General features: G+C 36.7%; 1 protein-coding gene across 5 annotated transcripts in view; it reads left to right on the forward strand.

The window, feature by feature from the left end:
• ARHGAP32 (Rho GTPase activating protein 32) overlaps window positions 1-14,204 on the forward strand; it is a 319,072-nt gene that overhangs the window by 281,768 nt on the left and 23,100 nt on the right. For all 5 annotated transcript variants that reach the window (XM_070489929.1, XM_044751953.2, XM_014864063.3 and 2 more), the window contains 4 exons: window positions 1,349-1,498; window positions 11,739-11,841; window positions 13,201-13,345; window positions 13,783-13,865. In XM_070489929.1, coding sequence (XP_070346030.1) covers window positions 1,349-1,498; window positions 11,739-11,841; window positions 13,201-13,345; window positions 13,783-13,865 — 481 coding nt within the window. The remainder of the gene's footprint in view (window positions 1-1,348; window positions 1,499-11,738; window positions 11,842-13,200; window positions 13,346-13,782; window positions 13,866-14,204) is intronic.

The following is a 14,204-nucleotide window of genomic DNA, read 5'->3' on the forward strand; positions in this document are numbered from 1 at the left end:
AGTGGTCTGTTTGGCCCCAACTTACTCTCTGCACACACAATTCCTATAAGAGGCTTCATCAGTTCAGAAGATTTAAGATTTGGGTTCACTGAAGAATCCATAGTAGGATTCACTAAGACTCCCGGTAATCATCTGCAAACTGAGTAGGAGGATTGAGGCCATGTGGCTTAGTCTTCTCTCCTGCAGCTAAGCTCTGAGCTTAGGATATTTGTTGTATGTTGCCTTTTTGAGTAATTTTCCTGTAGGCTGCACTTCTCAGCTAAAGTCATTTTTCTAGGGGTTGGTTTGCTTTCAGTTCTTTCACTATTGTCTTTCTAAGAGATCAATCAGTAGAAATATTTTACTATATATTAATTTACTTATCTCTTGCCTTGATTTACAAAGGATTTAAGGTGATTTATTTAGTATACTACAGACTAATGTTAATAGAAGATCTAATGCTTTATTTTTTTATGTGTGTGTGTTTTGTATTTATATAGCCATTAGCTTGACAAGTGTGTTTTATATCGTAATGAGATTGTCTTCATTATAAAATGAGAAAGGGGAAGTTTTGTCTTTTTTCAGTTTTACTTTCCAGATTACAAATGCTTTGAAAATTTCTGACCACCAAGTAAGATACAGTTGTCCCTTGCTATCTGCGGGGACTGGTTCCAGGACCCCCGAGTATACTAAAATCCGAGGATGTTTATTGCATACAACTTGTGCACATCTTCCTATATACTTTAAATCATCTCTAACTTACTTATAATACCTAATACAATGTAAATTCTATGTAAATAGTTGTTAAACTGTTTCATTTAGAGAATAATGACAAGGAAAAATGTCTATACATGGTCAATACAGATGCAACCATTGTAGGCCTTTGAATCTGCAGTTGGTTGAATCTGCAGATGCAGAACTCATGGAGAGCTTACTGTATTTTAGAAATTGGCTAGAAATGCAAACCAAATTTACAACATTTTAAGTCTTACTTATTATGAAGATCTCCAAAGCACTATATTAGAGTAAAACTCAGGTCCCAGTCTCAATTCTGTAGCGTTCTCAGATTTGCAGTGGGAAGATGGCTAGTTTGCCAAACTTGATTTAAGGGTCCCAGATTACAATACTTAAATTTGCTTACAATCCCATCAAGTAAGATCATAGGCTGGTGAGAAGAAAGTGAAAAATTATCATGTTATTTATAAAGCAACTTCCTAAACTTCTGTTGAAAATTTCCTACAGAATATAAAGTGTACCTGTATAGATTATTTTGCTGTAAGCCTGTTGAAATATCCATTTCTTTTCACACCAAGTAAAATGTAACCTCTTGACACAACTAAGATATTTTCTCTTTATTATTATTTTTCAGTGTCTAAAAAGCACGGCAAGCTCATTACTTTCTTACGTACATTCATGAAGTCTCGTCCAACAAAACAGAAGCTGAAACAACGGGGGATCTTGAAAGAGAGGGTATTTGGTTGTGACCTGGGGGAGCACCTTCTGAATTCTGGTTTTGAAGGTAAAACTAAAATTTGTAAGCTGGTAATTTCAGTTTCTGACCTCTCCATATTGATTTTCTTTAATCAGTTACAAGGTAGGTTAGGCAAGCGATATCTGTTCCATTTGGATTCAGCAGCATGCGTTGGACTTTCTCAGGTACTCATCTTAGTTCCGGGGATAGCTGAGAATAAACACAGGGTGAGAAGGCACTTTGCACCAGAGATGCTTAGAATCTGTTTAAGAAGAGTCAGACATTCACACAAAGGGTATAGTAACACTGTTGTTTGCATTATTTTTATATCTGTCCAGATAACTTCTTCAGCCAGTTTTCCCTTTCATATTTTATCCTAAAATATTTATTTAATTTCTCTTGAAAAACACAATCATAGTTTTGAGACTATAAGATACCAAGACCAGTCTCTCAACTTTTATAGCTAAAAATTTAAATTCCTTTCTCTATAAATTAAATTCTGATTCAAGAATTCAGTAGTTGGATGAGTAGAGGAGAGTATGAATGGAAAGGAAGAAAGGAAAAGTGGAGTTTTACTATTTAAAATAGTACTTTTGTCTACAATCTCCTTTAGAGAAGCTAGAATATTAAGAACTATCTATCTATATTGCTGATAAGTACCAGAAATAGATGATTTGTGAAATTCTGAATCTGGGGGGAAATACCCATTGTATTTTTTAAGAAGACCACTAATGAAAACTAGTGTAAATACCATTAGTAATATCGAGTTCAAATGAAGGCCTTACTCACTGCTTACAGAATACCACTATACTTAAAATATGAATTCAATGCAAACTTTACCATGTTTCTTAAGGGAGAAGACGAAATATTATTTTAAACAGATGTTATTCCCAAACTAATATCAACTTAATACACTTACGAAACCCTGAGGATTATTTTTGCAATTAGTCAAAATGCACATAGTAAAATAAGCCAATGAGACTATCAAAGAGCATTGTGGTAGAAAACGTCAGTGATAGGATAGGGGACATCTAGCTTTACCAGATGTTAAATCCAACTTCAATACTAGAATTTTGTTAGTGTGGAGAAAGAGATGGGAGTGAAATAGCTTGGAATGTTCAGAGTAGTCATTTCTATCAGTAAGACTCCATTATGATAAAGTATGGCTTTAAAACCAGGTCATGAGGAGGGACTCCTTGTTATATTGAGATAATGAAATAGCAATTTTGAAAAAAGCATTCTCATTTTATGACACTAAAATTCCAAATGTATAAAAGATTTAACTATTTTAAACTTCTAGAAATGCTAATGTGAAATGGTTTTGTTTTCAGATCAAAAAGGGATAGTAGCCTTCTCAGATAAAAAAACATTATAAAGGAAGAAGTGGTTTCAAATAAATAATTCCTACAAAATGAAAATAACAAATGTAGAGGAAAAGTACCACAGACTGGGAAAATAACCCATTTTTGGATATGATGAAATGCTGCTAATATAGTATATGAGAATATCATTCAGATTTTTGAGAAAATTAAGTCCCTGAGTAGAAGAATGGAGAAAAAATATAAACGTATAATTTTCATAGGGAGATAAGATTGTAAACAAAATACAGAAAAGTGTTTATGTTCATTTGTAGTCATGGAAATGTGTCCTAAGCAATTTTAAGATACCGTTTTACATTGGTAAACACTGTTGATATAACAAAGGTGTTTTTCTAAATTGTGATATCCAGTGCCATTAAAAATAGCAGTTATTTGTACAAAAAGGTAAAAATTTTTGGTTTCAAGTAGCTCTGTGAGTTACTATCTTTTTGAAAAACATTTTGGCACTTCACAGCAAGAGTTTGTGGTGTTCCTTTCATGGAGTGATCCTCCTTAGGGATTTGTCCTCGGCTTATATTTCAATAGAAGCACAAATGTTCATTATAACACTGTATGAGAGCCAAAAAAATTTAGGGAAATTCAACTTTTAGGGAAGTTGTTCTGTAGATTATGAAGCTATCGAAAATTGTAAATTTTAATGCAATGTAGAAATTTGAAAAATGTTATATATCAACAGTAGGTATACCTTTTTGAAAGTACAGATCTTAGGTGATACATAAAATGAATATAATTATAGTAGCGTATTAGATGTAGAGAATATCTTTGTGATTTTCTTTCTTAGTTGTCTTGCATTAGAAATTAATTTAATAGTCTTGGAAGAGAAAGCTCTGCTAAAGGTCTATCCAGAGGAGAAAGTCTATATTCAAATGATTAGCAAAACAAAAAAATTAACTTGTGACAGAGTGTAATTGTAATTTGAAATACCTGAAGAGGTAGAAACATTGAAGACTGAGGTCAGATACATTCTGGTACATTCTAGTTGGCATAGTAAAATAGTTTTCTGTTTGACTGGGGACGGTGAAAAATGAAGAATATTCATATGAAGGACATTCATTTGAATATTCAAATGAAGACTTTATTAACAGGAAAAAGGAAACCTTTGAAGTTTTGTTGACCTTAAACGAATAGCCAGTTATTTCTCCAGCAAAAATGGATTTATTCGTGACCAGCAAAGAACTGTATTCCAGGGTCTGGAACCGTGGCAAGCCACATGCAAGTCCCCCAGCAGCAAGGGAGGAGAAACTCTTAGAGAGGAGAAGAGGAGCTTGGAAGGGCTATTCTAAGCAGAGTTCCAGGTGTAGCAGCTTTCCATTGGCTGAGCTGTGACAGTCTCTCATTGGCTGAGCTTCTTGCTGGTGAAAAAAAAAAAAAAAAAGTCTGTCTTTTTCCTGTTGGGCTCTGCTATTGATGTAGGGCCTAAGAGTTTCCCTGGTTGGCCTCCTGGCTCCAATTTAATGAGGTTTCTGTCTATTAATTTCCACGTTTTCCCCTTTTGATTGAGATCTTTCTTTGAAAGCATTGCTGATCAAGAGTAAGGGCTTTCTGGTTTCGGCAGCCTTTTATCCCTGAATGCCAGGAAGGACCTTTCCTGGGTGTTGTGTCCCATGTTGGATGGAAAGTGCACGGTTTAGAACTCTGTCATGGCCACATTTGAGTAACAACAAAGGGTAGACAAAACTCAGGCATTTTTCTTTTCTAAAGTCCATTTGTTATCGAGATCATAGGCATTACAGATCATCTGGAGCATTTGTCATAGTCAAAAGTTTGGTAGACAAAATTCCAACAGGGCTGGTCCAGGCATCTTGGGAAAGCTGTCTCATCAGATGTCATCTGCTTCAATTTTGGGAAATCTTTACTTTCGGATCACCAGATGATGTGCAGGTTCAGTCAGGGATTGGTGCTTTCTTTAGGTGTACCACGTGAATCCAAGAGTCCATTCCTTGGAGTTTTGTGGCACAAGGATTACTTAACAGTACCGGACAGGGGAAGGAACAGAGAGAGATGGCCCCAGAGGCAGGGCCCGAGCACGAGGAGCTGGGCAAGAGGAACATGAAGCTTCGGAAACCATTTTATCTTTCTTTAATCTTTTGTTTGCCTCGGTTAATCTTAAAATTTTCTTTTGCAAAGAGGCAATTTTAGACTCCTCATAACGTTTGGGAGCCTCAAGATACCAATTGAAATGGGCAGTCCATTCAGCTTTGGAAATTACAGATCTGTGGTTGTCCAGTTCGGTTTTAAGAAAACTTTAAGATTGGGGAGTTCAGAAGTTTCCCATGATGGCCATTGGTATTCTAAATTACTTTTCATTAAGTTGGTCCATTTAGGTAGAAATGTGTATGAGGAGTGACTGTGGTTTTTAAACATAAAATTGACCAGCATCCGGTGGGGGGGGGGGGTACCCTCAAAATATTTAGATAACTGGGATCCAGTTTCTTAAGAGGTTTTTCTCTAGAGCAAAGGAATAATTCTCAAACATCCTAAACAGCTCAGGCAGCCTGCAGGCTTAATACCAGCCAGTTCCATTAGAACAGTCTGATTTCAGTAAGGTGGACCAAATGTTGAATCAACACAGTTCCAGAGGAAAAGTCTAGTTCCAAAGGGCATCGACTGAAGTTTTATCAACGTGCATCTAAGGAACAGTCTGCTGCCAAGGGAGTCAGGCGGAAGGCTGGACTAGCACAGTTTTAAGGAAACAATCCAAAAGTTGGACCAAAGGCCAGCACATTTTCAGTATAAGCAGTCCAGTTCCAAAGGGAATCGGACCAAAGGCTAGCATAGTTCAAAGAGCCGGGGCAAAGTGCCACCTGAGTACTCAAGACAAACAAGGGCTTACTCAGAAAAGGATGAAGCCTTAAAATAGGTCTCATAAAGGCTGGGGAGCCTCAACTGCAAAAGAGTGGAAGCTGGGATCCAGGAGAAAGACTGACCCTCAGACTCCAGGGTCAACAAGAAAAGCGGTCAACTCAGTGGGCTCTTTTGTGGGTACCACACCTGTTTGCTCACCGGCCTCAGAGTCCTTGGGAATCATCTCTGGACCTCCATCCGGGCCACCAAAATATTGACCTTAAACAAATAGCCATTTTTTCTCCAGCAAAAATGGGTTTATTTGGGATCAGCAAAGAATTACAATTTGGGGTCTGCAACCATGGTGGGACATGTGCAAGTCCCCCTCAACAAGGAGTGGAGAAACTCTTATGGAGAGGAAGCGGAAGTTGGGAGGGCTATTTTAAACAGAGGCTGAGGTGTAGCAGCTTTTCATTTTCTGAGTGGTGGCAGTCTCTCGTCGGCAGTCAGAGAGAGGGTCTGTCTTCTTTCTGTTGGGCTGTTTTCAACATAAGGTGTGAGAGCTCCCCCCTTTGGCCGCCTGACTTGAATTTAATGAAGTTTCTTGTTTATTAATTTCTGTAGTTGATTAACTAAAATTTTTATTAGGAAAGAAAATGGTTTTTAATATTTAAATGATTTAGTAGTTTGATTTGATAAATATGTGGGGAGTTAAAGCTTTTTAAGGTTTTGAGACTTCATGTATACTGTATATAACCTATAAGTACAGTTACTCCATATGTGTATGTATGTGTGTAGAGAGAGGGAGACTATTTTAAAGTCTAAGTTCAGTAGAAATAAATGTATATTATGTATAATATTGAAAGTCTAAGTGAAAACAATCATGAGGAAGAATGATATATTTGTATAATATGTATAATTGTAAGGAGAGATGAGATATAAATATAGATAGCTAGATAGATATAATTCTAGAATGTGTATAATCTTCTTTCTCATGATTATTCTGTTTTAGTTTGGACTTTAAAATAGTGTCCTACTCTATATAAAATAGGTTTTCACCAGATTTTTCTAAGAAGGAGGCTCATATCAGAATAATGTTTTGCTAAGTGACTCATTCTCTAAATTATATTCCTAGTGAGTAATCAACTATATAGAGAGATTATCCTGTTTCTGAACTTTTGAGTACTTCCCTGTTGGAGCAAGTGACAAACTTGACCTGTTTATTCTATACAAAATGTTGTAAGAAATCATGTAGCAGCCTGACAAGGCATTTTTTTTTAAAAAAGACTTTTATTTGTGATCCCTGCTGCCAGGATTCCCTCAGGATGATCTTACAGAGTTTCAGCTACCACAAACCACAATTGAGTTGATTAAAGATTATATCACAGTTATCTATATAGCTGATGTTTTAAAAATCTGCCCACATAGTGCTTTTTTTGTGAATAGGTCAGACTAATTTGTCTCTCTCTCTCCCCCTGCCTCTCTCCCCCTCCCTCCATCCCTCCCTTCCTTCATTCCTTCCTTCCTTCCTTTCTGAGGAAGATTGACCCTGAGCTAACACCTGTTGCCAATCCTCCTCTTTTTGCTTGAGGAAGATTGGCCCTGATCTAATGTGCCCATCTTCCTCTATTTTGTATGTGGGACGCCACCACAGCATGACTTGATGAGTGGTGTAGGTCCGCACCTGGGATCCGAACCCAAGAACCCTGGGCCACTGAAGTGGAGCACGCGGAACGTAACCACTATGCCACTGGGCTGGCCCTTTAAAGTCAAAAATTTTTATCTTAGTTTCTTTTTTCTTTTTGTATCTCTTTTTCTTTTTGTGTTTTTTTATATCTCTTTTTGTTCAACCTTGCTTAGATGTGATCATTGCTATAAGGGGAGTGTTTTCCAGTTTGTTCTGCCATGCTCATTAGCTTCCAAACATCAATTCAGCAAGTTTTAGTTGTACTTAGAAGTTTTGGGTGTTTGCATTCTTAGTAAGTGTGATAGGAGAGGACAGATGCCAGTGTATCATTTCTTTCTGAAAAATGACAGGTTTGATAACTGCAGTGTTCATGTGTTCTCTAACTATAATAAAATCTATTCTAATGAAACAGAGTTTTCAGGTGTCATAGATTTTTTCATAGGATTTGTTTTATTTACTGCACATATTTGAAAACAAAGTTCCTTAACATGAGATTGCTTAAAAAAAAGAACTTTGTAGGAAAATAGGTAAAATTATATTTGGTACAAAATATAAAAAATGTTTTAAAACTCAAGGTGAGGAAACTATTGCCTCAATGTATTTCTGTGTTTGAGGGTATTTGACCCTTTCAGCAAGAGGTCTTTTTTTTCTGGGGGTGAGGAGGGAGGGGGAGGAAGATTGGCTCTGAGCTAACATCTGTTGCCCATCTTCCTGTTTTTTTTCCTTCTCCCCAAAGCCCCAGTACAAAGTTGTATATCCTAGTTATGAATCATTCTACTACTTCTATGTGGGATCCCGCCACAGCATGGCTTGATGAGTGATGTGTAGGTCTGTGTCCAGGATCCGAACTGGCGAACCCCAGGCTGCTGAAGCAGAGTGCGTGAACCCAACCACTCAACCACAAGGCCGGCCCCAAGATACCTTTTTAAAATTTGGGTTTCTTCCAATAATATATTGGGTTTCTATATTGCTTTTTTATACGTTTGTGAAAAAGAAACCATATCTTTTCTCTTTTTATCTTCTGACACTATTCTTCAGTTTCTACTCTCTTTTCTTCAAAATGAAAATTTATGCTTTTCTGTTTCATTTTGCTACCTATTTTAATTAAATGTCTCATTTGTCTCTCTTAAAGTCGCAAGTAATAGCAGTATTCAGTTATGTAATTTTATTTATTAAGCCCTATCATTTGATTGTTTTGTGGACAGTCAGTCCTTTCACTAAGGGAACATAAAATGTAAAGAAACAATTCATATGTCTCCCCTGAAGTACTGTGTCTGCAGGAGCTTAGCTGTATTATCAGAGAAAGACTTCTAACTCGCAGTCATTTCAAAGTTTGCCTACTTGTTAGGAGAACATAAACAGATATGCATCTAATGTCACATGGTTGTTAAGACTTCCAAGAAAGTTAGCTATACGTTGTTTTTAATGGATGGTAGCCTATTTTTATGAAAACTCTATAATGCGTACTAGGAAAATATGATAATACAGAAGCAAAATCCTGTGCTCTGAAGAGTTTTCTTCCAAGGCAAACCTTTTGTGTACCTGGGTGAGTTAGCATGCCAACTTGGAGTATACATAATGAGAAGCATCTTTTAAGAAAAAAAATACAGCTTTGTTTTTCTTTCTTTCTTTAAGTAATTATATTAATTGTCCGAATAATTTCTAAATATATTTCCTTTGAAGTCGGTGATATAAATTTTCCAACCCCAAATTTTATTATTCTACCTCCAGTTTGTAGGATAGAAACCAGAGAAACTGAGGTTATCATTGATGGAACAATATTAGAAATAGGACTGGGGCTGGCCCTGTGGCCGAGTGGTGAAGTTCGCGAGCTCCACTTTGGTGGCCCAGGGTTCATTGGTTTGGATCCTGGGCACGGACATGGCACCACTCATCAGGCCACTCTGAGGCGGTGTCCAACGTAGCACAACCAGAAGAACCTACAACTAGAGTACACAACTATGTACTCTGGAGCTTTGGGGAGAAGAAGAAAAAGCAAAAGAAGATTGGCAACAGATGTTAGCTCAGGTGCCAATCTAAAAAAAAAAAAAAAGAAATAGGATTCCAGCTCATAAAGATACTTTTTGATATTTTGCATATCATTTTGACATAGGGATTGCTTTTTTTTTTTTAAGATTTTATTTTTTTTTCCCTTTTTCTCCCCAAAGCCCCCCGGTACATAGTTGTATATTCTTCATTGTGGGTCCTTCTAGTTGTGGCACGTGGGACGCTGCCTCAGTGTGGCTTGATGAGCAGTGCCATGTCCCCACCCAGGAATCGAACCAATGAAACACTGGGCTACCTACAGTGGAGCGCGCGAACTTAACCACTCGGCCACGGGGCCAGCCCCAGGGATTGCTTTTGATATAAGTCAGATCACGAAAAGTACAAGACACCTCTGCCTGCCCTTCATCTCCACCACATAAACATATTCCCTTTCTTGTTACTAAAATTCTTGAATGTTTTTAGAGATATAAAGTATACATTTGAAAATGAATACAGGTCCATATGAAAACTAAGATCCTTACTCTGCTGACTTGGTCAGGTAACTTTGTCAGGCTCACGGGGTACCTGTAAATTAATTCATTTGCTCATTTTATACATTGTGTCAGGACAGTGCTCCTGGATTTTGAATATTCAAGGATGAATGGAGCATAGTTTTTGCCCTTGAAGAGCCTGACTAAGAAGGAGTAATTGTTGTATAAACAAATAATTAATGAAAGTGACATAGTTCTATGGGTACCTAGAACATAGTGCTGCACCTAACTCTACTTGGGGATTTTCAAAGAAAGCTTGTTTTGAGAGTGATAGTTCACTTGGGTTTTGCACAACAGCGAAGAGTTTTCTATATGGAGATAGCTGTAGAGGGAGAGTCCAGGTAGAGGAAATTGTTTTGTTGAGGGAATTATAGAGTGGTTGGTTTGTATGGCAAAAGATGAGACTTCATTGGCTTAGAGTTGTGAAATATGGAAGGTGATAACAATAAAATAAATGGAAATTGTGAAGGACCTTGGATTCCAGGCAGTGTATTGCCAAAGTGAAAAACTAGCTCTGTACCTGGACTCCTTGAGTTAGATCTCATTTCTGCCTTTTGTTTCTTCCTTGCCCTTGAGTAAAACCTCCTCTAAGACTTAGTTTCCTCTCTGTACAGTGGGGATAATGATAGCACTTTTCCCATAGGATTTCTGTGAAAATTCAGGGAAAGTATCCATTGGAAAGCACTTGGCTTGGCACATGTTACATGCTCAATAATGTAGCTGCTTTTTAAAAAAATAACTCAAAACTAAGGAGTTTAAGTTTTAAATGTAAGTTACAGGATCTGACAGAATTTAAAAGATAGAATGCAGGAAGGACAACAAAAGGCAGAAAAATCAAGGAGAAGTCTGTTGTAATAATAAAAGAATGATATATACTGTAAGTGAAATACATTAGCTAAAATTACCTTATTAAAATAGCTTAATTGTTTCATTCGCCACTCCGGATGTTTTATCCCTAGTTATAGTAGTCTTTTGCAGACCAAATAATATTCTTCCAAGCACCTCTTTTCAGGGATTTTAACTGTCAAATGAACATAGTTACTAAAGTCTGTAAATTTATCAGTCTGCATTGCGAAACAAAGTTCAAATTTCAGCTATTGTAAATTTTTGAATTTTTGTGAAATCTTTGTCATACGTTGGACGTTCTTTTCTAGACTGTTGGCCCAGGATAGTTGTCCATTTGTGTCAGATATTCAGTGAGAGGTAACCAGAGAGAGTCCCCTTCTTTTCTTTCTTCTTATTGTTACAGTGCCCTTGATGATGAGCTGATAATATGAAGTCAAAACATCAGTAATTTTAATGTAAACCTAGGCAGGAAATTAAAAGATTACATCCATTGAAATTACTTTGGCCTTCTCATTATGTCGGTGTTTTGTTTACTGGCTAAAATGAGAATTAGAATTAACTGTGAAAGGATAAAAGAAACTTTTTTTAAAAAAGTGAACAATTGCTGCACTTACAGGCAGTTACCATGTTGGGATAAGCATTTAACTTTGTGTATCCATTTGCTGTGTATGAAATTCAGCTGGAGAGCTGTATTTTTTCTCTTTAATCTGGTATGGTGTTAGGACTAGATAGTTTACCTTAATGTTGTGACATGATCTAAATGAGTCTACTGCAGAAGATCTCAGAGAGACTGTCCTAATAACCTGGGAACTCTGTCACCCACCTGAATGGAACAAGATAGAGCTAGTCTTGTTGTTCAGGAGCCAGTTATCTAGTTTAGAAATGAAATTAAGTAAATACGTCCTCCTCGGTTTTTGTAGTAGATTCTTCTCCTCCCCTTATGACTTTAATTTACGGATTTTATTTTGCTTATGAAAACTAAGACCTTCTCATTTTTTGCTGACTGTTTCCACCAAATACCCCCAATTTAATCCATGTCTGAAAATTCTCTTTAGTACCCCAGGTTCTTCAAAGCTGTACAGCATTCATTGAGAGATATGGCATCGTGGATGGAATATATCGTCTCTCTGGAGTTGCCTCCAACATCCAGAGGCTACGGTAAAACCTTATATGGCATTTTCTTTTTCATTCCTATTGTAATTCGTTAAAATAAATTATTTGAAAATTGAGTCACTTAAATTGATAACCATGATTTTCAGCAAGATTGTTTAGATAAAGTAGAAATAATATCTATGTTGTTCTCTGTATATATTTTTCTAAATGCCTTTTCTTCATTTGTGGTATCAGAAAAACATGTCCCCTTAACCTCTTGAATAATTGTATTTTGTCTCTACAGTACTTGAAGATTTTAGTAAATTGAGTTTGAACCTATGACAAACCATGAGAGATGAAAATTTAAATTATAATAGAATTATTCTTTAGTTCTTAATTAAAATTGATGAAGGTGAAACTTTTTCTACATCTCCTTTGACCCTGGTTCTCTTGGGTATGCTCAAGTATGCGTGTGTTATGTATTCCACATCCTCTCCCATTATCTTCTCAGAAACAAAAATAGTGGTAGCCTTTACAGCAGCAAAAGAAGTTTTATTTTTGCTTAATCTCTTAGATTCTAGTCTATTCTTAATATTTTATTATCCTTTATTTTTCACTGTGGTGCATGATAATTGCCATTATTCTGTAGGGATTTTAATATTCTGGTTGATCACAGAGCTCAGCTCTATTTTCAGGAATACGTGTTTGGAAAATATTGAAATCGTTCTTGTACTAAAGACAGTTTCAGTCTTTAGTTTCCAATACAGCAAATCTCATATTCAGATTTTCCATATACATTAATCCTCTAGGTTGATAAGTGGTCTCATGCTGGTAGATTAATGTTAACCTCCAGGAGAGTGAGCTTAATCTGCCTTAGTATTCTGAGCACAACTTTTATTTCACTCACTTTAATGCTACAGATTTTACTGTCTATTAAAATTTGGTGTTAGCTGGGAATTGCCCTGTATTGTTCCTGGCTTCCTTACCCCTCTTCAGGAAAGCAGTCCTCAGCTGTACTCCTTCTATCTGAGGAATTTCTGTACGTGGCTGTTCATGGACCAGCTGCCACTCAACTCTGGTTTCCAGAATTGCCAAAATATTGGATATTCAATCCATTAGGAATTAGGAGTCCTGTTTTCAGATCTCTGTGTTAAGAGTTGTTCGTTCATATGCATTTCAGAGATTGTTATCCATTTTAGTATTAAAGCTGTGCTCTTAATTTCCATGTTAAAAACACACTTGTCTTATGATCAGAGATCCAAATACTGTTGAAGTCCAAATATAACTTACATGGAAGAGAATCATTTGAAGAAAACCTTCCCTCACTGAGGTAGAGGTTGACACTTCGGACCTTTGCTTTCTATTTTAAAGTCATGTATTTGCTTTTCCTTCAGTGAAATAATTTTGTTTTCTCTTCTTTGTTAGCCATGAATTTGATTCTGAACATGTCCCCGACCTGACAAAAGAACCGTATGTTCAAGACATCCATTCTGTGGGCTCCCTCTGTAAGCTGTACTTCCGAGAGCTCCCAAACCCCCTGCTCACCTACCAGCTCTATGAGAAGTTTTCTGTGAGTACCAGGCACTTTGAAATCAAGCTCTGTTTGGAGTTTTGTTGTGATTTTGTTCAAAACTTGTAAAGATTGTTTTGGTCATGTAAGAAATAGTTCTGTGACTAAAATGCCTCCTTTAAAGAAAACAAGGAAGAGTTATTGCTAGCTAGTCTGTAGTCTGCTGTTTTTCCATTTTCATTCTTTTAGTTTCTGTCTTTGAGCCACTAATCTTATCACCCTTACCATAAAGTTTCTAAATTATCTTTTGGTAGATGTCAATGTCCACGTAGTATGGAAACAAAGTTTACTTCCTTGATACTATATTGTGTTTCCTTGTCGTTCAGCATCAAAGAGTAGAGAGAATTAATCTCAGAGTGAAAACTCAATTGTACAGGAAGAAGTTTCATTTTTACCAGCAAAGCCTACCAGTTTATTTTGCATTACGATTGTTACAGGATGCTGTTTCAGCAGCAACCGATGAAGAAAGGCTGATAAAAATCCACGATGTCATCCAGCAGCTCCCCCCACCACACTACAGGTAAACCACAGGCTGTAAAATACTGGCCAAAAGTAGAAGTCAGTTGATGTATAAAAGTGGTTTTTCTGTAGGTTTCTAACTATTTAAATTTCCTTGGGGTTGTGAGTATTTAAACTTCAGTTTTTCCATACATTTATATTTACTAGTCTTTGTATCCCCAGGGCCCGGCACAATAGTTAGCATCCAATAGACACTTAATAAGCGTTGAGTGAATGAATGAATGAATGAATGAACAAATGGATAGTTGACTAAACCTGCTTTTTGTTTGTTTTTTGAGCCGCTGAGAAATACTGCTGAAGGTGCTGGGGTGTACGACCACAAGTGTGAATGCTTTACCTG

The sequence above is a fragment of the Equus asinus genome, chromosome 20 (assembly GCF_041296235.1).
Source record: "Equus asinus isolate D_3611 breed Donkey chromosome 20, EquAss-T2T_v2, whole genome shotgun sequence".
In the NCBI taxonomy this organism is placed as follows: domain Eukaryota; kingdom Metazoa; phylum Chordata; class Mammalia; order Perissodactyla; family Equidae; genus Equus; species Equus asinus.